This window comes from Pseudochaenichthys georgianus, chromosome 13 (genome assembly GCF_902827115.2).
Source record: "Pseudochaenichthys georgianus chromosome 13, fPseGeo1.2, whole genome shotgun sequence".
NCBI lineage: Eukaryota > Metazoa > Chordata > Actinopteri > Perciformes > Channichthyidae > Pseudochaenichthys > Pseudochaenichthys georgianus.
The window spans coordinates 40,011,056-40,036,893 of NC_047515.1; the positions used below are offsets into that span (position 1 = coordinate 40,011,056).

At 41.7% G+C, this 25,838-nt stretch overlaps 1 protein-coding gene across 1 annotated transcript in view; it reads left to right on the top strand.

Moving 5' to 3' along the window:
* rasa2 (RAS p21 protein activator 2) overlaps positions 1–21,312 on the top strand; it is a 56,511-nt gene extending 35,199 nt beyond the window's left edge. The window contains exons 12-24 of the mRNA XM_034098135.2: positions 134–248; positions 986–1,060; positions 2,014–2,137; positions 3,921–4,027; positions 4,121–4,204; positions 4,806–4,883; positions 4,968–5,041; positions 6,127–6,233; positions 8,398–8,480; positions 10,165–10,373; positions 15,742–15,845; positions 18,625–18,805; positions 21,208–21,312. Coding sequence (XP_033954026.1) covers positions 134–248; positions 986–1,060; positions 2,014–2,137; positions 3,921–4,027; positions 4,121–4,204; positions 4,806–4,883; positions 4,968–5,041; positions 6,127–6,233; positions 8,398–8,480; positions 10,165–10,373; positions 15,742–15,845; positions 18,625–18,805; positions 21,208–21,238 — 1,372 coding nt within the window. The 3' untranslated portion in view covers positions 21,239–21,312. The remainder of the gene's footprint in view (positions 1–133; positions 249–985; positions 1,061–2,013; positions 2,138–3,920; positions 4,028–4,120; positions 4,205–4,805; positions 4,884–4,967; positions 5,042–6,126; positions 6,234–8,397; positions 8,481–10,164; positions 10,374–15,741; positions 15,846–18,624; positions 18,806–21,207) is intronic.
* The last annotated feature ends 4,526 nt before the right edge of the window (positions 21,313–25,838 follow it).

Consider the following 25,838-nt stretch of genomic DNA (forward strand, 5'->3'; position numbering starts at 1 on the left):
TGTAAAGTGACTTGAGAATTTATCCAAATATACGAGAAGCTTTGGAATCAAAATCTGTTTTGTTGTTAAAATAAGAAATGTTGTCAAACCTGTATATAATGTACATATTGATGTTGTTGTTGTGTCCTTACAGGGAGGCTAACACTATATTCCGTGGCAACTCACTGGCAACGCGCTGCATCGACGACATGATGAAGATTGTGGGAAAGAATTACCTGGCTGTTACCCTGAAGCCTGTAATAGATGAGGTATGGGGCGCACACGCACACGCACACGCTCACGCTCACGCACACTCTCACACACACTCTCACACTCACCCTCTCACACTCACACCCTCACACACACTCTCACACACACACTCTCACACACACTCTCACACACACTCTCACACACACTCACACACACCCTCACCCACACGCTCACTCTCACGCGCTCACTCTCACGCGCTCACTCTCACGCGCTCACTCTCACGCGCTCACACGCACACACACTCTCACACGCACACACACTCTCACACGCACACACACTCTCACACACACTCTCACACACACTCTCTCACACACACTCTCTCACACACACACACACACACACACACACACACACACACACACACACACACACACACACACACACACACACACACACACACACACACACACACACACACACACACACACACACACACACACACACACACACACACTCACACACACAGCTGCATTTCCACTACAACACTGGTCTACCTGCATCTTCAAAATGTGCTATATTTTATTCTTTGTCGTCATTTTTTGTCTTCTATCTCTGTTTTGATATTGCTTCATGTTAAAGGGAATATTTTTAGTTTAGAGACGTCTGAAATGTCTTGATCCTGTTAATGTCCTTTTTAATTTCAAGAAAATAGGAAAACATTTGCATTATACACAGAAATCTCAATCAGTCATTTCTCATTTCTCAGGCCTGACTGTTGTTGTTTTGTCTTCCATAGATCTGTGAGTCCAACAAGACATGTGAGATAGACCCGGTTAAACTAAAAGAAGGCGACAACGTGGTGGTGAACAAGGTAAACGCCTGACTCTTATGGCGCATCTCCACTGCAGCGCGGTTTAAGCGTGCCATGCCCGGCCCGTTTTTGGTTGCGTTTCCGCTAGGCGTAGTTCCGGCTAGCGGGTACTGTTTCACCGTTTTCTGGCTCTCCAAAATACAGGTTCTTTCCGGGCCAACAACCGGGCTGAGTCGGGCTGAGTATGCTAAACTAGTGAGAGAATCGCTGGCTAGGGGGCTACAACTACAACAAGATGAACATATTTGACCGTGATTTAATTGTAATACACGTTTCTAAATGATGCCGAAGTAACAACATACTGATACTGGTTAGTAAAAACCATGAATTAATGCTTTGACAAGTCTGCAGACAGAGGGCAGAGAAACACCTTTTTAAATGCGTGCTTTCTAAATGTAGCTTGGCTAAGCTAACGTTATATATGCTCCGACCGTCCACACTCACAACAACGGCCTACAGACATAAATAAAGCAGCAACTGTATTTGCCATGACACAGGCAGTCTGTGGTTTGTACTTGTTTAACTTTTGTCTAGTTTCTGAACAGATATGAGGAGCTGTGAGCTCTGAGTGCTAAGAGCTAACGGCTGAGGTTGGTTTTGTGGTTCGCATTGAAGATGACGTCATGGCTCCGCCTACACTGCGTTACTATAGTTACTGCCCCAGTTCCTAAACTGTAATGGAAACGCAGCACAAAGTGAGCCTGGCCTACCGAGGCCTAACTATACCGTACTAAGCCATGCGAGGCCCTGCAGTGGGAATGCGCCATTACAGACCTCTACACAGACTCAAAATACAACTTATTTAATCAAGTTGATCGATCCTATAATAAGACTATCCATCTGGATGCCTTGTCTTCCACATTCGACTGTAGGCCTTTTTCCTTTTTAGATATTAGTTTTCCGCTCTTTCTTACGATGGTTTGAATGAACTAATGTTGTTGTTTATTGTGCAGGAGAACCTTCAGGGTTACGTGCAGAAGGTTTTCTCCTCCATCACCCAGTCCAGCTCCAGCTGCCCCCCCCTGATGTGTGACGTCTTCAGGTCCCTGAGGAACCTGGCCTGCAAACGCTTTTCAGGTAAGAGCCTGTAGAGGGGCTGCCAGATTCGGAATAGATCATCGCAATTATTTTTATTCAATTGCAATATGATTCAGAATATTAAAATGAATGAGCATTATGCATCATTTTTTATTATCATTGACTGGACCAAATCATTTATGCAATTTGTTCTATTTATGTGTTTATTGATTGTTGTGTTGTGCGGAGTTTAAAGCTATCAAGTCATATTACAGGAGAAAGAAATACAGAAAAACTGTATCACCTCCCATCTTCAGAGCAATTATTATAACCTTGGCGTTAAAGGGGACCTATCATGCAAAATGCACGTGTTGATGTCTTTTATAACTAAACATGTGTCCCCGGTGAGTCGGGGAACTCACGCAGCGTCAGGAAATAAAACCCTCTCTCTTTTCCTCCGTACCCAAATCTCTAAAAACGGGGAACAACGGAGCTGATCCAGATTTACGTCCGATACGACGTAATATCTGAAATGTGGACCCACGGGCCGATCAGAAACGTTGCTATCAGAAACAACGCCCGACTGTTTTGGATGTAATATGGTCGGTGTTTACATTAGCATCGCTAACACTCAGAGCTAACCTGTACTGGAGAGCATGTGTGTGAAGAAGCAGGAAGTAGAAAGGAACTCACCTTGTGGTATAACCGGCAAGAGAGAAAGCCTTTGAGCTCCATGCTGTTTCAGATCCTTGATAATCCATGATATGGCGTTTCATCACCGCAGCATTTAGTTTAGACGGTAGCTGCCGGGTCCCGCATGAGCTCAGACCCCTCCTTTTTAAAGCTTTATACCCAAATCATCCCTTTTGAAACAGGAAGTGAAATAGAGGGATATGAGGCATGGCTAGAATGATCTGTTTGGTATTTTGAGCAAAACACTTCATAGACATGTTTTTAATATATTTGTATATATCTGAGACCTATGCTATTGCCTAAAAATAGCATGATAGGTGACCTTTAAGAAAGCTTACTTAAATATCTGCCACAACATAAGTAACCGGATCAAAGTAACATTACGTAGCCTACAGTCCGCGGCACTGAGTGCAGACGTCGATGTGTCCCATTATCATTCATATCACTTCATAATGTATCATATCTCTCCTTATCTGAGTCAGCTGAGCCGTATCTGGCCGTGCAACACTCACAGTGTCACAGACTGGATGCAGAAGTATTATTTTAAGCAACACATAAGTTGACGAAACACTCGAGTCAAATGTAATTAAAGTCAGATCGTGTTTTAGACGGGGCAGTGATATCATAAACCTGTTAATGTACGCATTCAAACACGTGTTCTGTTCCCAGCTGTGTTCACCTTGCAGGTGCAGCTCTGTGGCTTTGATCCTGGATCAAGTGTTTAAGTCATGGATGTTTAAAGTTTAACTTCTTCATATGTCTAATATTATAGTTGACTTTTCATTCAGGAAGTATGACGCTGCGCTGTCAGTGCGCTTCTCCATGTTTGTGATTGGTCGAATGTTACTAGCCCCGCCCCTTTCATGTGAACGCGCACTCAGCCGGAGAGAGAGAAACCGAGAGTTACCGAGTTGATAACCAGCGTCGTAGGACCGCTTGGCGAGAGCGCGTTTGTTAGTGTTAGGTAAGCCGGGTAACTCAAACTTATCCAGGGTCTGTTGAACTGGCTTCGTAGTACAGGTCTCTGAATCTGTTGTTTTTGATGTGTTGTTTGGGGGTCCTTGTGATAAATGTTGTTTTATTGCTCGATTTGACTTGCCGCCTGATAAAGCCCTTGATAAACGAAATGTTTCATTGTTTCTCCCTACAGCTGACCCACATGTCCAGTACTCGGCCGTCAGCAGCTTTGTGTTCCTGCGGTTCTTCGCCGTCGCTGTTCTTTCTCCGCACTCCTTCCAGCTCCGCTCCCACCACCCTGTGAGTGCACCGTCCCAACACCTTTTTAATATATATATATATATATATACAGGAAGACTAGTTGTGATTTTACATTTCTCTTTTTATTTCCAGGACCCTGAGATCTCCCGCACGCTCACCCTCATCTCAAAAACAATCCAGACGCTGGGCAGCTGGGGGAGTCTGTCAAAAAAAATGGTAAGAGTAAAAATAAATATGATGGCAAAGTGAGAGGAAGCATGATGCTTCATTCTCTCTGTAGGATTAGGGTTTTTCTGATCAGCTTTGGCTCAATTCCTTTTAAAACAAGGAGTTCCAGTCTCTGAACAACACGTTTAACAGTCTTGAATGTCTGATTCGTTAAGCAAACACAACTAAACAGAGATTTGCTAAAGCTGCGTTCACACGACAAGTGGTAAAACGGCTCTGTGCAGATCTGAGAAATCGGTGCCGGCCGAGCATGCAGAAGCGCTACCTCTTTGGACTGCTTCATATTTTCACTTTGGTTGTATTGGCCAACATAGAAACATGTTGTTACTCCTAGACATGCAGTAGAGTTGTGTTACCCCTTGAAACGGTTGTGACAATTTACTTTAAGTTTAGAGAATATCACAACTTTTTAAAAAGAGCCAAAAAAATAATATAACGACATTTGTAAAAGTGATTTGTTTGCAGTCTATGTTTTAGAGGAACAGTCAAAAGTGTAAAATATAGTCATTCAATGTTTTTCCAACTTTTTGAAATGCAATATCATAAATTCTGTGTTTTTTATTTTGTATTTCTTTCTTTCTCTTTGTAGTCTAGCTTCAAAGAAACCTACATGTACGACTTCTTCAAATCATTCCAAGAAGACAAGTGTATCGAAAAAGTAAAAAAGGTACATTTACCTAAAGCTCTGTAGAATTGTTCTCCATTATTTTTCATTTTAAATGATTAACACTGAAATGATTCTGTTGTCCAGTTCCTTGATGAGATCTCCACTAACGTCAGCAAAGAGTCCAGTGTGCTGGAGGACGCTGTGGTGCTGAAGGAGGGGTGAGTGTTCGATATGAGCCTGATCAACAGGAAGTGAAGCTAAGTGAAGCTAAGTGAAGCTAAGTGAAGCTAAGTGAAGCTAAGTGAAGCTAAGTGAAGCTAAGTGAAGCTAAGTGAAGCTAAGTGAAGCTAAGTGAAGCTACTTGGCTGCTGTGAAGCTAAGTGAAGCTAAGTGGCTGCTGTGAAGCTAAGTGAAGCTAAGTGAAGCTAAGTGAAGCCAGTGGCTGCTGTGAAGCTAAGCGAAGCCAGTGGCTGCTGTGAAGCTAAGCGAAGCCAGTGGCTGCTGTGAAGCTAAGCGAAGCCAGTGGCTGCGGTGAAGCTAAGCGAAGCCAGTGGCTGCGGTGAAGCTAAGCGAAGCCAGTGGCTGCGGTGAAGCTAAGCGAAGCCAGTGGCTGCTGTGAAGCTAAGCGAAGCCAGTGGCTGCTGTGAAGCTAAGCGAAGCCAGTGGCTGCTGTGAAGCTAAGCGAAGCTGCTTCTTTCGTCCTAGAAAGACGAGGTAAACTTAACTAATGTGCATTTTAAAAAAAGAGCAATAGTTTTGGCGAAAACTAAAAGGTACCATGGGGTCAGATTAGAATTTTCCAAAGGGGGGTTCGTTTAGCATGACGCACTTGAAATAACTAGGATAAGGATAAGTTCAAAATGAAATGAGGTGATGGGAAAACAATTTCTGCTAAAAAGTGAGCAATGATTGAGAGTCAGAGCTCAACATTTCAGATGCGTGTATCTCACACTGCTGTAATTTCATTAATGTACCTTTGTCATTCATGTTTTATTATCTTTGCTTTTAAATGAGTGTTTTTAAATGCCCTTTTATAATATGTTTCTTAATGCTCTTAATATCTTTCATTTTTGTAATAAACTTGCCTTTTAAGAATTAGAATTCCTTTATTAGTCCCACAGCGGGGATATTTACAGTAAAAGTGGTATAGCAGAAAAAAATGACAGAAGGCATGACATAATATATAAACAACATTAAGTGGCCTGTTGTATTATTTTTTTGCAGCTGGACAAAGAAAATGCAATTATTTTATTTGTTTTTCATCGTCTTAAACTCCTTTTTAATCTTGTGTGTGTCCTTGTAGGGAAGTACAGAAGCGAGCCCAGGGCAGGAAACGACTTGGAAAGAAACACTTTAAGAAGCGATGGCTCAGACTGACCAATAGGGAGCTCTCCTACCACAAACATAAAGGTGAGATCCAGTTGTATAATATAAAATCAAACCAACAAGAGAAAGCTGCATGCAGTACTTTCTGTCATTCTTAATGCTACCACCAGGGGGCGCCAAATTAATACAAGTAAAACGTTCAAATCCTGTCACCGTTATATTGTTGTTTTATACATAATTATCAAAGAAATCATTAATAACATATAATCAGTGGTGTAGTGGGGATTTCTTTTTACTGGGTGGACGGGGCGGGGGGAGGGACACTGGACGCCCTCGTGAACTGTCAAGGGGGGGGGAGTACACTGTGGACCTCTGTCGCCTGTCAGCGCAACTTACATGATGCTGTTTACGTCAGCGAACCGAGCCGGCGTTTCTGCGCGACTGTCACTCAAATGCGGGACATAGTCTCAATTTGTGGGACGCGGGACAAATGATGAAAATGCTATGTGTGCAGTCCCGCCCAATCCCGGACACCTGGTCACCCTACACACACACACACACACACACACACACACACACACACACACACACACACACACACACACACACACACACACACACACACACACACACACACACACACACACACACACAATAAGGATCAAACAATCATAAAATCATGTTTCTAGACCTGAACAACCCCCATAATATATGCATTTAACGTTATTTTTCTAAATAACTTGCAACTCAGTGCAAAGTTTGACATTACAGTGGTTTAGTGGTTGGCCCACATATTACAAAATGTGCAGTTTTTTACATTACAGTTATTTCTAATGCACAGTATGCAGGGGGTCCGCGGGGTCTTAAAAAGTATTACAAATTGATAAATCAATTTAGCGAAAAAGTAGGCTATTAAACAGCATTTTCCAAGGTTTTACATTGTGTAGCTTGTTTTAATAAGTATATAAATGGTCCAGAGAGGTTGTGTTCTACAGTCTGCCTGAATGTAGTCATGGCGTAGGTGTGCAGTGTGATTCTGTGTAGTTTATTGATGACATCCCGTTGGGTTTGACGTCATCTGAACAGGACATCACGCGCTCACTGCTTGATAGTGCGCGAAGGTCCGTTTACGCCGGTTGCTAAGCAACATCGTTATGGGGAAATGCAAGTCTGCGTCCAAATGGTTGGAAGATAAGGAGGAAGGACAATCAATACTGTATATAGTCAATGTGAGGTAAAGTGTGTCGCCAAGGTAACCGGTTAAAACTCCAAGTGGCGATGAGGTCTTAACATGTGTGGAAAGGGTCTTAAAAAAGGTCTTAAAGGTGGGGTAGGTAAGTTTCAGAAACCGGCTCGAGATACACTTGTTGTTATATTCCATGGAATGCTCTTAACATCCGATAGCAATGAATATCTGAAGTGCTTTGACAAAAAATCCATAAAAAAATGTCATCTGTGGAAGCCGTAATACTGTAAAAAGTACAACCGTTTAAGTTTCAGAAACCAGCTCGATTGCCGCCCTGTCTGTCAGCCTTCTGTCTCGTGCACGCACAAATGTATCTCGTGCCGTCATTGGGCGTGCCGTCATTGGGCGTGCCCTCATTGGGCGTGCATTGCAGCAGTACTTCAATGACTCGCCAGCAACAGGCGGCCACTTCCACCAGTCTGCTGACGTCATGTGCGCGTTCGTGTGTGTTGCAGGAGGTGCTCTGTAAGGAAGTCTGAAGGAAGGGGCGGATTCTTTTCGGCCGGTTTCTGAAACGTACCTACCCCACCTTTAAAGCAGGCCTATTCAAATGGCGGCCCGCGGCCCAGAACCAACTCCCGAGTGGCCCAGCCTCCCGTGGCCAAATAACGGGCCAGCCAAGTTTTGGAGTGATGTCAAAAAACAGCAGTTCCCTAACGTTCAGAAAGTAGCGATCTGTGTGCTCAGTATGTTTGGATCAACATACAAATCAAGCTGTTCACACATGAACTCAATAAAAAGTTACCACTCGCTGCTCCCCGACTGACAGCACTCTTCACCAATGTCTTAGGATTGCATTGACTTCCTATGAGCCAAAAATCACTGCTCTTGTTCAAAACGAAAAATGTCACCGACTTCTCCCATTGAGAAAAAAAAAAAAATAGACCTACGCCTTCTTATATTTGAGAGCTTCTCCAACTACACTGTACAGCACACATGGGTTGTTCTTACCTCTGACTTTCTATTATTCTAGTTTCATTTTTTACATGTTTGCTTTTTTAGGGAAAGAAGCCCTCTGCATCATCAATGTGAAAAACATCCAGGCTGTGGAGAAACTGGATGAAAGTGCCTTTAACCGCAAAAATGTAAGCCGACCCCCCCGATACACCCACCCATTCATCACTCTCAAAGTATGGCCCCTTGTTAACGAACACTCTCACAGATGGAGGTATTTTCACTCCTTTTCCCCTGGAAAGTCGTGTTGGAGGAGTACGGAAAAGCAAACAAATCTGATGCTAAATCTCCTGCAATGTGTCAAAGTGCAGCGTTATGAATCACAGGAAGTAAAACACGTCGTTTCATAAATCTATTTCTGCTGTCACGGTCCGCTCTGATAGTCTTTATTGGGTTTTCAACCATTGATTATTTTCATTATTGATTAATAACACAAAGGGGAACTATTACTTACTTCACAGTCAGCTGCAAAACTATTATGTATTATGAATGTATCATTTGATCGTCAATAGATGCACTTTGCTCAGAATACACATTCATGTTTTCACGTAAAATATACGTAAATCACCACACAAGAACAAAAATAAATAATAGAAATCAAATATGTAAAACATTAGAACAATGTGAATGTTTACTTCTTATGCTTGCATACATGTTTTATCCTATATTGGACACTTATCTTTACCTGGTTATCTTTGATGGGACATTTCGTTCTTATGGTTATTTAAACGTTTTTATTCTATTAATTGTGTAAATATTGTATTTATCTTTTATTTATTTACTTATAATATGAAGCGGTTGACCAATCACAACAGAGCAGCTGACCAATCAGAACAGACTGGGCTCTGGTTTAAGCTAAAATAGGCAGCAATGACGATATTAATCATGCTATATGGTGCTACAGTATGATGTGCTGCTATATGGACTGGGCTCTGGTTTCAGACAGAGGGTGAAAAGAGGTGCTGCAGCTTTAAAGCATGGAGACATATCACAGTAGAGACACTAATATGAACCTGAAAATAGGCAGAATATGTCCTCTTAAATACATTATCAAAATAGTTGTTTCTCTGTCGATTTGAGTTGTCGAGCAGCTCGATTATATTTACATAAAACTGTATAAAATGTATCCATTTCAGAATAATATATATGATATGTTTTATAATGATTGATCATGAAAGTGTTCTCAAAGCTGGTGAAGGTGCAGCTAGTCTGAATGACTTTGTAGACTGCAGGGTAGCTGGTGGATTTACTCCAGGTGGAACTAAAGTCTGATTCAACACTTGGTTATATTTCACATCATTCATCCACATCTGAAGTACTCAGATCTTGTACTTGAGTAAAAGTAGAAGTACTCAGATCTTGTACATGAGTAAAAGTAAAAGTACTCTGATCTTGTAGTAAAAGTAGAAGTACTCAGATCTTGTACTTGAGTGAAAGTAGAAGTACCAGAGTGTAGGAATACTCTGTTACAGTAAAAGTCCTGCATTCAAAATGTTCCTCAAGTGAAAGTAGAAAAGTATTCTCATCAACATATAGTGAAAGTAGCGACAGTAAAAGTAGTCGTTGTGCAGATTGGTCCATTTCAGAATAATATATATGATATGTTTTATAATGATTGATCATGAAAGTGTTCTCAAAGCTGGTGAAGGTGCAGCTAGTCTGAATGACTTTGTAGACTGCAGGGTAGCTGGTGGATTTACTCCACTTGATTATATTTCTATAAGTTATCGTAGCAGCTCTACTCTTTTTACATTAAACTGTAGAGGTATGAAAACATTCACACCCTGTTGACCTGACTGGTTTGTGTGGTGTCAGATGTTCCAGGTGGTGCACTGCGAGAAGCTGCTGTACATGCAGGCGGGGAACTGCGTGGAGGCCGGCGAGTGGCTGGAGGTGCTCGGCCCGGTCAGTCGCTGCAACGAGGGCCGCTTCTCCTCCTTCCACCCCTCAAACTACAGCGGGGGATTCTGGCAGTGCTGCAGGAGCCCGAGCAGCAGCGCCCCCGGCTGCAAGCCCTGCACCACGTGAGTCACCTGCACTGATATGTTGCCTATCTCTTTACAATACTAAGACTTAATAGCTGCCCAAATGAACACAGGGTCAATTTCAGAGATGCTAAGAAAACACTCATATCGGGTAGAAGTTGATTAACAACGTGAGTCACCGGCACGGAGATACGTTATCTTTCAACCATCTCGTATTTTCGTACCAAGACACAATCCAAAATAGCTGCTAAATGAACACTTGACCAAGATCAGAGAGGTAGGAGAAAACACTCGTATCGGGTAGAAAGAGTTCATTTGACAGATAAGGATCAACATCAACGCAAACCAAGCTCAACACTCTCAATAAAGACACTTTATGTTGGTGTGAAATTCTTCTTGCTTCTTTTTAAAAAGCTTATTTAGTTTGCATCCACAGGTGTTTGACTGCACTTGCTATTCATTTGAATCTTAATTCAGGAGAGAAACGCCACATTTCTCCTGGATATGCTTTTAAGAGAGACAAATGGAGGAGTCTCCACCGCCCTTCACCCCCCCCCCCTATCACCTCTGAGGATACTCTTCCTCCTTCACCCCACAGCTCTCTCTACTCTCCGTTCACACTTTCACCCTCGCCCACCCTCCTGGAGATCGCTGAACACACAAAGGAGATACAGAGGGTTGGCACCGATTCCTTCCTGGAGTTCAAAGACCAAACTAAGGCGATACGCAGGGCTGGCAGCATGTCCTTTACCCCCGCACCATCTCCCCCGTCTCCATCACGTGCCTACGTCAACCACCTCCCCCCCCTGGCAGCATGTCCTTTACCCCCGCACCATCTCCCCCGTCTCCATCACCGTGCCTACGTCAACCCCCTCCCCCCCCTGGCAGCATGTCCTTTACCCCCGCACCATCTCCCCCGTCTCCATCACCGTGCCTGCGTCAACCACCTCCCCCCCCCTGGCAGCATGTCCTTTACCCCCGCACCATCTCCCCCGTCTCCATCACGTGCCTACGTCAACCACCTCCCCCCCCTGGCAGCATGTCCTCTACCACCGCACCATCTCCCCCGTCTCCATCACCGTGCCTACGTCAACCACCTCCCCTCCCTTCAAGAAAGCATCTGCAGTCTCCGAAGCCTGATAAGGATGTGTGTGTACAAAACGCAATAAACTCTTACTGATATGTGCTGGGTCCAGGCTCAAGGGCGTATGGCACTCTCAACTCTTTCCAGGACATGCCAGGGCCCTGCCTGCCAGTAGCTTTGCCGATATCTGTGTTGATAGGTAATAGATTAAGAGCGGTAAATCATCTTAGATACAGGAAGTGCTCAAACGTTTGTGAGTTTATCAAATTTAGCAGTGATTCCATGTCAGCCACAGCTTGTTACAAAAAACCTGACTGATAGTGTGTTTAACGAACTTAAACTAGCTTTATTAAATGTCAGGTCTTTGGCAGGAAAAACATTTTTAATCAATGATTTTATCACTGAGCACAATCTTGATTTTATGTTTTTAACAGAAACTTGGATTGAACAAAATAACAGTGCAGCTGTTCTTATCGAATCAACCCCTCCCAACTTTAGTTTTATGAGTCAGGAAAGAATGCATAAGAGAAGAGGTGGAGTTGCTATTCTGTTCAATGATTCCCTTCAATGCAGGAAGACATCGTATGGAAACTTTGATTCTTTTGAATATGTGGCCCTTCAGCTGAAATGCTCCTCTCGAGCTCTGTTCCTAAATATCTATAGACCATCCAAATACTGTGCAAGCTTTTTTGATGCCTTTACTGAATTGCTGTCTATAGTGTGTTTTGACTTTGACCGTCTAGTCATTGTTGGTGTTTTTAACATCCATGTTGACAACCCCCAGGACAGAGGGGCTAAAGAACTGTTTTGTGTTCTTGATAGCTATGGACTGACTCAGCATGTGACGGAGCCCACGCACAATAAGGGGCACACTCTGGACTTAATTATCTCAAAGGGTCTGAATATCTCTGAGGTTGTGGTGACTGATGTTGCGCTCTCTGACCATTCCTGTGTTTTCTTTGAGAGCTCTATTTCTGTTCACACAAGTGTTCAAAAAGAGATAACCACAAAGCGATATTTAACTGAAAATACTAGGGAAATGTTTACTCGGAATTTTTCTTCCACACTTGCCTCTGCTATCACCTCAGTAAATGAGCTAGTAGATCATTTTAATTCAAAAATTAAAAATGTTATAGATGCCATTGCTCCAACTAAGGTAAAGGAAGTGACTGGGAAGAAAATATCTCCATGGAGAAAGGCCATGACCGTTAAAACAGAAAAAAGAGAATTTTGAAAAGCTGAACGTAGGTGGCGAAAAACAAATCTCCAGGTTCACTTTGAAATCTATAAAGAGAGACTTGGCCTTTATAATTTGGAATTGAAAAACGCACGACAATCGTTCTTGTCTGACATCATTACCAAAAACAATGCACGTGCCTTGTTTGCTACCGTCGACAGACTAACTAACCCCCCAGTGTCAGTAGCCTCTGAATTTCTATCCACCAGGGCGTGCAATGATTTTGCCTCCTTTTTCACTGACAAAATTCAGAAAATCAGACAAGCAGTCAGTGCCTCTGCATCAGGTACAGCAAATGTGTTGTCCTTATGTCCACCTAATATCAATTCAAACACCATGACACAATTCCATCAGATTAATGATAAACACCTAGAGGACATTATTCAACTTCTGAAGTCCTCCTCCTGCTGCCTTGATATTATTCCAACAGGATTTTTCGAAGATGTTTTTCGTTGCATGGCCTCAGATCTACTTCATATAGTAAACGAATCTCTTCACTCAGGTATTTTTCCACAGGCCCTGAAAACTGCAGTCAGTAAACCGCTCTTAAAAAAGAATAATCTAGATGCTTCAGTAATGAACAATTACAGGCCCATATCAAACCTGCCATTTCTAGGTAAAATCATTGAAAAAGTAGTTTTTCAACAGTTGAATAATTTCTTGCATTTAAATAGTTGTTTCGATGTGTTCCAGTCAGGCTTTCGTCAAAACCACAGCACTGAGACTGCTCTTGTAAAGGTCTTCAATGACATCCACTTAAACACAGACAGTGGCAGAACTTCAGTGTTAGTATTATTAGATCTCAGTGCTGCGTATGACACTGTTGACCACAGCATATTACTAGACCGACTGGAAAACTGGGTGGGACTTTCGAAAACAGTTCTAAATTGGTTTGAATTCTACCTAAAGGACAGAAACAACTTTGTTTCTATAGGTAAATACACATCTGAGTTGACAAATATGACATGTGGGGTTCCTCAAGGCTCCATCTTGGGGCCTCTTCTCTTTAACATCTACATGCTACCACTGGCTCAGATAATGAAGAACAAAATAAGTTACCATAGCTATGCAGATGACACACACATTTACGTAACAATTTCACCAGGAGACTATGCTCCAATTCAAACACTGAGTAAGTGCATTGAACAAATCAATGACTGGATGTGTCAGAACTTTCTCCAATTAAACAAAGATAAAACTGAGGTAATGGTTTTTGGAGCGAAGTCAGAACGTATAAAAGTTAGCGCTGAGCTTCAGTCTCCAATGTTCAAAACAACAGATAAAGACAGAAATCTAGGTGTAGTCTAAAGAATATATCTAGGATTAAAAGACTAATGTCACAGCAGGATTTGGAAAAACGTGTCCATGCTTTTATCTTCAGTAGACTCGACTACTGCAATGGTGTCTTCACAGGTCTCACTAAAAAATATATTAGGAAGCTGCAGCTGATTCAGAACGCCGCTGCTCGAGTCCTCACTGACACTAAGAAAGTGGATCACATCACTCCTGTTCTGAAGTCTTTACACTGGCTTCCTGTGTGTCAAAGAATAGATTTCAAAATACTGCTGCTGGTTTATAAAGCTTTGAATGGTTTAGGCCCAAAATACATTTCTGACCTCCTGCTAAATGATGAACCATCCAGATCTCTCAGGTCTTCAGGGACTGGTCAGCTTTCTGTCCCCAGAGTCAGAACTAAACATGGAGAAGCAGCGTTCAGTTATTATGCTCCAAATATCTGGAACAAACTCCCAGAAACCAGCAGGTCCGCTGCAACTCTGACTACTTTTAAATCCAGCAAGAAGACTTTTCTTTTTGTCGCTGCTTTAATTGAACTATTCACATCTTGAACTGCACTGTAACTTTTATCCATGTATTTTTTCTTTTAATGTTTCTTTTATTAGCTTTTCTTTTTAATGACTGATTTTAAATGCCATTTTCTTAATGTCTTTCATTTTTGTAAAGCACGTTGAAAGGTGCTATATAAATAAACGTGCCTTGCCTTAAAGGGGACCTATCATGCAAAATAAACTTTTTGATGTCTTCTCTACATAAAGATGTGTCCCCGGTGTGTCGGGGAACTCACGCAGCGTCAGAAAATAAAACCCTCTCTCTTTTCCTCCGTACCCAAATCTCTAAAAACGGGGAACAACGGAGCTGATCCAGATTTGCGTCCGATATGACGTAATATCTGAAATCTGGACCCACGGCCCAATCAGAAACGTTGCTATCAGAAACAATGCTCGACTGTTTTGGACGTAATATGGTCGGTGTTTACATTAGCATCGCTAACACTCAGAGCTAACCTGTACTGGAGAGCATGTGTGTGAAGAAGCAGGAAGTAAAAAGGAACTCACCTTGTGGTGTAACCGGCAAGAGAGAAAGCCTTTGAGCTCCAGACTGTTTCAGATCCTTGATAATCCATGATATGGCGTTTCATCACCGCAGCATTTAGTTTAGACGGTAGCTGCCGGGTCCCGCATGAGCTCAGACCCCTCCTTTTTTTAAATTGTTTTAAAGCTTTATACCCAAATCAGCACTTTTGAAACAGGAAGTGAAATAGAGGGATATGAGGCATGGCTAGAATGGGTGACATGTTTTTTTATATATTTTTATATATCTGAGACCTATGTTATTGCCTAAAGATAGCATGATAGGTGACCTTTAAGTCAGTGTGACACATTTCGTTTTTGGTGTATTTTTCCTACACTTTCTTAATTATTTAGCTCATAAAAGCACAAGCAGGGCTCTACTGGATTTCTGTTTTTATCTCAACAAATTCAAATATTGAATATCTCAGATTATGGTAGAGAAATGCAAAAGAAAAGGAATTCCAGGATGGCTGGATAGTTCAACAGCAATGTCATCCCCTTGATCTCCTCGTTTCAAAACTCTAGCTCCAATAAAGCTCTGACCCCAAACATGCCAAAATAAATGATTTATCCTTAGTCTCTCTTACTTTCCAAGGCAAACTTTTATAATTTAGGGTTTATCTATCAATGTCTTCCCTCCCCAGATGTCTCAGTGATCCCCCCCCCCCCCCTCTGTGTGTGAGATCCTCTTACACTTGTTGCTCTCTCCTCTCTCAGCACCGTGCTGGCCAACCTGCAGCTGGACATCGACTGTGACCGCGAGACAGAGAGGATCTTCTCCCTGCTCTCCGCAAACGATGCCAAGCTGCAGAACATGGAGGGTCAGTGTGTGTTCTGTTCAGGAAATATTCTCTGTTTGTTTGTAGAAGTGAGAGTGATGGCAGCATCTGAGGATTGCACTCCACATAAAGCTGCCCCCGAAACACCTTGTGGATTCCTGGAGCGTTACGGCTTTGTCAGAGTTCCTGACCTTTTTAGTGATTTATGTTTGCACGTGCAAAAGCAGTCGGGGCAAAAGTGCTCTGCAAAAAAAGCAGGGATCAAAATGGTAAAATAGGCAGCAATGATGATATTAATCACGCTATATGGTGCTGTTAAGAGGCTATAATGCTGCTATATGATGTTATATGGTGCTATGATGCAGTGGCGAACCGTGTCTATCACAACTGGACCTTCTGTAGACACACACACACACACACACACACACACCCGCGGCATTATAATGTCCGTCTTTTCACTGAATTGTCGTCTTGAAAAGGGTACTCGCAACAACTTCATCTTCACCTGTTGCACTTGTCATTTCAACGTTAAAAACAATAAAACGGCTTCGTCGCATTCATCTAGATCAGGGGTCTCCAACCTTTCTCCACCTGAGAGCTACTTTGAAAAAATGAAAGTGGCCAAGAGCTACTTGCATCGCATCGCTTACATTTATTCACATAGCACTCATCAGTTGAATTAAGCTACTTTTGTGTGAAATCAATACCTAAAGCTTATCTTAAATCTTAACTTCACATCAAGGTCCAAGAAAATGACAATTTCTAACATATTAATATGGACAACATAGTAAGTACTTCACTGAAGATTCACATAAATGTCCAAGAGAAAAATACAACGTCTAAATGGCCCACATAGTAAATACATCGCCTTAATCCCCACCTTGCAAGCATCTTATGGCACGTGTGTAAAATAAGTGCAGTCACTCTTTTTTACAGTCAGTGAGATGACTGGCGCTGCATGGAGTCCACCATAGAGGGGTCTGCTGGACCCACTTAGGTTCACTCTAATGGAGTCATTTACATGTTCATCAGTCAGTCTTGTTCTGTATTTAGATTGCATTCATGCCAGAAAAAGCTGCTTCACACAGGGATGTATACAGAACCACATAAAGCAGACATGTTCAGTGCTGCTTGGTGAATGTTCTTATAGTTGTCTGAGTCTACAAGGCTCCAGAAATGTTGTGAGTTTTTCTGAGACTTGAGCTGAACATGATTTTGGAGATTTATAACCTCCATCTCCACAGGATTGACACTGAACAGTGCAGCCATCTTTTCTTCTTCTTCGTGTTGACATGAAGTTATAAACCATAATTAATCAATTATAGGTCTAGCCTCCCTATATCTGTGTGTGAAATTGTTCCATCCTCAAAAACAAAAAACTTCTGCTTCTAGCAACGGTCTTCTGTTAAAAAAGAACAGTGAATGTCTTGAATGAGGCATCACACACATGAAGTCTGAACACAGCAGACAACAGGAGTATTTACAACAGCATTATAAAAACAAAAATAGTGCATGTAATAATAATTTCAATTTATATAGCGCCTTTCACGAAACCCAAGGACGCTTTACAATGGGAAGTAACAAAACAAAAGGTAATAATAATCATACAGAGCAATAGCAGGAAATAAGTGACTGTAAATTAGTTGAGGCCAAAGGCCTGAGTGAACAGATGGTGTTTGAGGTGTTCTTTGAAGGTGTCCAGAGTGTCTGCATTCCTGATTGCAGAGGGCAGAGAATTCCAGAGGGTGGGGGCTGCGACACTGAAGGCTCTGTTGCCAAATGTTTTTAGCTTGGAGCGCTGGATGGAGAGCAGCCCTTTGTCAGAGGACCGCAGGCGACGAGAGGGGGTGTAGGGCTGAAGGAGGTCAGAGATGTATGGAGGGGCTAGGGAGTGGAGAGATGTGTAGGTTAGCAGGAGGAGTTTGTACTGGATGCGTGACTTGACCGGGAGCCAGTGAAGGTGGAGGAGGGTAGGGGTGATGTGTTGCCAGGGCTTAGTGTGGGTGAGGAGCCTGGCTGCAGAGTTCTGGACGTACTGGAGCCTGTCCAGGGCTTTGCTGGTGACCCCGAACAGAACTCCATTGCAGTAGTCCAGACGAGAGGAGATGAAGGTATGAATGAATGTTTCTGCAACGGGGTCGGGGAGAGAGGTTTTTCTAACACAAAACCACTGAAATGCGTAGAGCATGGTCCGAGAAGGACAAACAAATCAACGTAACACTAATATTACAGATCAACAACACGGATACCATTCTCATTTATTCATTTTATTACATTTTATTTATATAACTACATCTTTGTTTTGTTTGTTTTATCTGAGTGTTCCAGGGTATTCTCTGAATACCTTGAAGGCCCTGACGGTTCGCCACTGATGTAATGATGCTATATAGTGCTTAAGATGCTATAATGCTGCTATAATAATGATGCTATAATGATGCTATAATGATGCTATATGCTGCTATAATAATGATGCTATAATGCTGCTATAATGATGCTATAATGCTTTATAGTGCTGCTATAATAATGATGCTATATGCTGCTATAATGATGCTATAATGCTTTATAGTGCTGCTATAATAATGATGCTATATGCTGCTATAATGATGCTATAATGCTTTATAGTGCTGCTATAATAATGATGCTATATGCTGCTATAATGATGCTATAATAATGATGCTATAATGCTTTATAGTGTTGCTATAATGCTGCTATAATAATGATGCTATAATGCTGCTATAATAATGCTGCTATAATGATGCTATAATGCTGCTATAATGATGCTGCTATAATGATGCTATAATGCTTGGTTCCCTCTCTGCAGATGCGTGTGCCAGCATGGCGGTGTACCAGGGGCCTCAGAGGGAGCAGGAGGATTACTCAAAGTTCACCATTCAGGAACCCAAAGAGACCTTTCAGACCCTGAAGCAGCTCAGAAACATCATGGAGGAACTTCAGAGGCAGCACAACATCCGCAGCGACACCGCGGCGCAGTACGGGAGCATGTGAGTTCAAATCTGTACTGTACTACCAGCAGGGGTAGAAACATATCGGTTATCACTCCGTTACATGTACCTTTTATGTGAAGTATAAGTCTCTAAAGTCAGTGCATTACCAGGATAGGACAGGTGCGTTTCCTTGCCTTCGAGGTAAATATGAAAGTCTGTGTGAGGTGTCTGTGTGGTGTGTGTGAATTTAGAGAATAGCTTGTTGAATATTTAGATGTCTCCGAGTCTAGTTAACATAAAATCTCAGGCATGTCTTGAGAGAATTTTAAGGATGCTATGCCAACTCAAGGACTATAGCAGCCTAACTTTTTAAATATGATAAGTACATTTGATCGAAACGACCATTTAGTTTTTTCCCCATTAGCAGCTAATTGGAAAAGTAAAATATATGCATACATATTTTTTGGGGGCAACCAGTGCAAAACAGTTTGATTTGATAATTTTGAAATGTTTTCATGTCGAAGAGGAAAACATGAAGTAACAGACACAGTGAACTTCACACTTCACACTGCCTTGTTAATTCCAGTGACTGCAATCGATCAGCCATACCTGCTTACACACAGATTGTTATTCATTATTAGCATTAGCATGAGCGGTGGCTGTTCTTCCCTGCGGGGTCTTGAAAAGTATTAAAAGTTGATCAATCAATTTAGCGAAAATGAAGGCTATTAAAAAGTATTAAACGGCATTTTCCAAGGTGCTACATTGTGTAGCTTGTTTTCAATAAGTATATAAATGGTCCAGAGAGGTTGTGTTCTACAGTCTGCCTGAATGTAATCATTGCGTAGGTGTGCAGTGTGATTCTGTGTAGTTTATTGATGGCATCCCGTTGGGTTTGACGTCATCTGAACAGGACATCGCACGCTCACTGCTTGATAGCGCGCGAAGGTCCGTTTACGCCGGTTGCTAAACAACATCGTTATGGGGAAATGCAAGTCTGCGTCCAAATGGTTGGAAGATAAGGAGGAAGGACAATCAATACTGTATATAGTAGGGGTGTAACGGTTCACAAACATTTCGGTTTGGTACGTACCTCGGTTTTTAGGTCACGGTTCGGTACGTTTTCGGTACAGCAGAAAAAATTATCACAAAACATAACATATTTTTTTTTATTATTATTAAACTGTGAATAATGTATTCACTCAAATAAATGCAAAATATAATAAAATAAACATTAAGGTGCAGCTTTTCGATGAACTGAAATAATCTGCATTTGAACTTTACTGTACTAGTACTCACAAAACATAAACTATTAGTTTTGGGTTTTTAATTATTATTAAACTATGAATATTCACTCAAATAAATATAAAATATAATAAAATAAACATTAAGGTGCAGCTTTTCGATGAACTGAAATAATCTGTATTTGAACTGTACTACCTAAGCAGCCAGTTTGACATTAGGACTTGCTTGTCATTTCATGTTGTTTAAAGAAAGATGAACTTGTCCACATTGCTTGCTGAAAGGGCAGATCTGCTGGCACTAACAATGTCTCCTGCTGTGGAGAACACCCTATCGCTAGGGACAGAGGTAGCAGATACAGCCAGGTAGCGCTTTGCTAACATGGCAACATAAGGATATTTGCCGTTTGTAATAGCTTTGGCTCGGTCTGAAGTTTCTGCGAGTGGTGGAGGCTAAATGCTAGCGGGAGTTGGGTTTGCACTTCAGTCTTTTGGTACCGGTGATATTCACGTTCGGGTGATGCCTTTTCAAATGAGTGTGCAAGTTTGATTTATTGCCAGCCGCGTAACCAATGTTAGTTGAACAATGCCGAGCTCAACTTTATCTGTTCGCCATTTCGACAGTTCCTCAAATTACTGACTACATTTGAACGCATCCCTCTGACCAGCTCGTCCAATGAAATGACTTGCTCGCTCTATGACGCGATGAGCCCAATGGGAGCAAATTACTCTGAATGCTGCGACGCAGCACCTGAGAATGCTTCCAAGAAGTTGTTCCCGTTCTCAATTTTTTACGTTTAACGTTATATTCGTTCGGTACACTTCGGTACACACGTGTACCGAACCGAAGGGCCCGTACCGAATAATTTCGGTACGTGTACCGTTACACCCCTAGTATATAGTCAATGTGAGGTGAAGTGTGTCGCCAAGGTTACAACTCAAAGTGGCGATGAGGTCTTAAAATGTATGGAGAGGGTCTTAAAGAAGGTCTCAAAAGGTGTTTGACTTCAGGATTCCTGCATATACCTTCTGTAACACATACATACCAAATCTGCGTATGGTTCGTTCTTTGGTTTTTCCGTTTTAGTTTTAAAACAAAAAAAACAACACCGGTGTTTAGTTTTTCCTATTCGCATTTGAAACGGAAAAACCAAAGAACCAACAACACGTGGATTCTACCAACCAGATAAGTTACCTTTTGTATTCTCTCTGTTTCAGGGACAACCCCATCATCGGGAAAACCTCCTAACCCGAGCAGATCTGATCCGGAACCGTCTCCTCTGAACCCTGTTGAGTTCGCTCTGTTCGACCCCCCCCCCCCCCCCCCCCTCCTCTGGTCCCTTTTCCTCATCTTAATTTATGTCCTCTTTGATATCTACAGCTGTGTGAAAGAAGCATCATTACCTGGTGTGTGAATAGGCTGCTAATTTCTTTTATTCACCCATTTTTTTTTTTTTTTTAATGATGCTCTCCCAAATCTCGTATGGTTTTGCTCTGACACCACGTCTTTAAAAGTTGATTTAATAATCATCTTTGTGGATTATGGTCCTCTGTGTCCCCCCTTTTATCCTCTCTTAGTGTCCTTGCTCTGAACAAAAGTGTATAAATATTTTCCGAGGACAGTTGAGTAGAGGAAACCGATCTGCCTTACTTTGATGGATGTTTCTTTCACATGAAATGCTGAGGGAATAATGCAGAAGCACTTTAAATATTTGGAGCTCTCCAAATGGAAACGATTAGATACTTGGTATCAACTCTCCCCAATTCGATCAGTTTCATGATCCGTTTGTCTGTTTAATCCTCCGTGTTCAATAACATTTAAAGCCTGTAGATTTTAAGATATTTTTCTTGACCAAAGACGATTTCATAGGTTTGACTTGAAGAAAGAAAATGTATTTTGAATACAAATGTTTTAAATGGAGAAAATTATATATATATATATATATATATATATATATATTTGGTTTCTGTGTTGTTGTTTTTTTGCTAACATATCCTTGATTTAGTGACTTAAGGCGAGCATGCAGTCCTGAGAGCACATGGTGGTGTAGAGTCGTGTTTCCCTGTGATTGTGAATCGTTTCGGTACGCTGTGCATCGCAACATATCTGGAGTGGCTTATGTGAGGAACAAGAGGGAACAATCATATTCATAAATCGCCTCCCCATCATCCCTTAAATAGTCCAGACAATCACAACACATTTCATTTTTTAAATCAGCAGCTTTTGTACCTATGGCTTAAGAGAAGTTGTTTGAAATGTGTCTCTTGTTGATTTAGTACGGTGCAAACAAGCTAAAACATTTCCATTAGGAAAAACACGCTGGACTTTCAAAAGTAATGTAAACACAAATGTGCCAAAACGCATACAAATGAAGAAATATCTTCACAAACATTTGTGGCGTTTACTCAAGTGCTGCATTTAGGAATCGCTGCAAGCTCAAAACACAACGTAAACCAGGGGACACTAATAAGTGACGCACACAGCTGGGACAGGAGAGCTTGTTGACGTTAGCAGAGTTAGTCTATAATGGCGCGTTTCCACTGCTCGCTTTAAGCGTGCCGAGCCGTGCGGGGCCTGTTTTTTGCGTTGCGTTTCCACTTAGCCGAGTTTTGGCCCGGGGCTACTTTTTCACTTTTTTCTGGCCCGACTAAATCGTGGTTCTAGGGCCAGGAACAACCAGGCTGAGTCGGGCTGAGTATGCTAAACTAGAGAGAAAATTGCTGGCAAGGGGGCTACGACTACAACAAGATGAACATATTTGACCGTGATGTAATTGTAATAAATGTTTCAAAATGATGCCGAAGTAACAACATACTGATACCGGTTAGTAAAAACCATGAATTAATGCTTTGACAAGTCTGCAGACAGACGGCAGAGAAAAACCCTTTTTTAAAATGCGTGTTTTCTGAATGGAGATCGGCTAAGCTAACGCAGTATATGCTCCGACCGTCCACACTCACAACAACGGCCTACAGACATAAATAAAGCAGCGACTGTATTCGCCATGACACAGGCAGTCTGTGGTTTGTACTTGTTTAACTTCTGTCTAGTTTCTGAACAGATATGAGGAGCTGTGAGCTCTGAGTGCTAACGGCTGTGTTGTTTTTTTGGGACGCTCATTGAAGATGACGTCACGGCTCCGCCTACACTGCGTTGCTATAGTAACTGCCCCAGTTCCTAAACTGTAATGGAAGCGCAGCATTAAAGTGAGCCGGGCCTAATAAGGCCTAACCAAACCGAGCGAGGCCTGCAGTGGTTTGTCAGTATATTTGAAATGACTAGCTATGTTAGCTAGCTAGCTTACAACAGATCGGCAATAATATCAGAAGGAATCATTTTTGATCACATTGTTAAATTAAGCCAATAAATCTTACATTTTAGGTACGCTTCCAACAACGGTGACAGTTGGCCAGCATTATAATCCCAGAACATCATTAAGCTCTCCTGTCCCAGCTCTGGGCGTCACTTTTTCGTGTCCCCGTTTCTGCAGAGTTCTGAGCTTCTTGCCGCTTTTTTTTTAATTATTTGCAGCGCTTTTGGTAGACGCATGTTTCGTAAAATGTTTTCTCAATGCTGCGAATGTGTTATGTTGATGAAGATGTTTCTTCCTTTGCACGTGTTTTGGCACTTTTGGTGTGTTTTTGCACCTTTTCTGACGCTGCAGAGTGTTTTAGTCCGTTGTTCGCGTTTGAACCTGTAGGCCACCGTAGGTAAAACTGCCAAAACCATGAAGAAAAGTATGTGTTTTAAAGTTTAAAAAAAATGCATTTATTGAAAATGATACGTATGCTCTTTATGTGACTCATGTCCTAGTGTCATCCTCACAATCATATCGTGCAGAAGTAGGGTTGCATCTACTGTCGAAGCTGTCAAATATAAAGATACATGTTTATCATAACGTATAGGAGCCAACCATCATGTCTTAAAATCAAAAAAAGATTGTTCCCCTGACATGAAGAAACATCTTAGGGTGTAACCAGCACATTTTAAGAAGTTTTAAAATGCCGTTAGTTAATCAACAAATATTTTTGAGCTGGAGAAAGTGATGAACAATCAGAGCTTTGACTCGATCGTGGTTTTGTCTTTTCCCCCCCATGCCCATTTGAACAATGAAGTGTTGAAAGATACAGAAGAAGAAACTTGAATTTATTTTAACGACAAGAGTTGGAACATTTGTATGCTGATGATACACGCTTAACCGTGTGTTTTTTGCCTGTGGAAATTATTTGTTCTGTCTTTGGTGCGTCATATATTTCTAAAATGTGCATGTGTTGTGTATTTAACAATATATTTTTCTAGAAATGTTTTGTATTTTTTTTTTTCAAACACTGATTTAACGTGTTGCTATCTCGTCACGGTACCTTGTTCAGTGTCTGCAGCTTCTTTGAGGTTTGTGTCCCTTTACTGACTGTGTGTTTGTATCTGCCAGCTGTTTTGAAATGAACGCAGTTTGAAGTGAAAACTGTGAGAAATGTCCAACAGCTAGCAACGACTGTCCACATGCAGGTGGTTAATCGGAGCCAAAATGATTGATTACAGGAAGTTAATCTTTGCCTATACTCGTGGAAAGATTTAAGGTTGAACAAAATGACTCTGGACCAAATTTCAACCACAATTCATGGCATACAGTTATTGTTATTTATTGTAAAAGCTTGCATGTCAACTCCGTTGCTGGTTTTAATAAGGGCCAGTGAAGCAGCGTTTGATGTCCTCTGGTTGTGTGCTATTGTTCAAAAGACGGCGAACATTTTACGATGTTTAATTTCCATTCACTTGGTCAGTTAGTTGTGCTTTTCTGATTTTAATAAGGGATTCTTCATGTATGTTTGTCCGTGTAATAAAAACCCCGTTTATAATAATGGCAAACTGAAAAGGGACGTGCTTTGATCAGAGGAACATTAGAAGCAGCCATCTGATGTGTGTTTCTGATATTAACCACAAAAGCAAGAAGTTAAGGTTTGAATTAAGAACAAATAATAATGTCAGGGTTTACAAATCAAGTCTCCTCTCAATCAGCGGACATCTGTTGAGCGTGAGTACGACAAACAATCCTCACGGGAAGTTTTTCTGAAATAAGAAAAAGCTTCTTCCTGTTCGGCACAGCTTCACATCGCTTCTGAATGTCTCCACGGTACAAAGTCTGTGTCTGTTTTTATACACATTACATGTTTTATTTTCCATACAAGGTCTTTCCTATGTCCATTTGAAACAATTTACAATAAAAACACTTTGCCAATGCGTCTCATATTTCCTGCCGTTTCCGAGCTCGCATTAAAAAGATTAAGACTAACTCCGCATAAAAGCTGGTTGGAAAATTGGTGAGTAAACCAATCAATGTTGTGTAATTAACAAGGACAATCTGGTGTTTTTGAGTCGATGAGTAGTGCAGATATCACTGTAAAATCAATCGACAGTAAGGGGAATACTTACTTCCGGGTGTACAATTCTCCGTTATCCAATGGGAATGGACGCTCACATTGCCTTTAAGGGCAGCCGACCTTTATATATACAGTCTATGCAGCCGACACAAACGAATGCCGTGCTTCCATGAGCGTCAAATCCCGCCGCAGATGGGAATACATTGCAATCAGTTGAAAGCTATTTGCGTCCCTTTATGAATCTGAAGGAGCCTAGGAGCGTCACAACTGCACGCCACGGACACTGACCAAACGTCGCTCCTGGACGATTATGGAGTGAGAGTGTGTTATGTAACACAGTTCAGTATTTGGTTTTTAATGCCGCCCCCCCCCCCCCCCCCACAGTTTGTTTGACATATGAATTAAAGTGTGGGTTGGGTGGAAGGAATAAAACCTCTAATAACCACAGAGCCATGCGGAGTACTTCATGG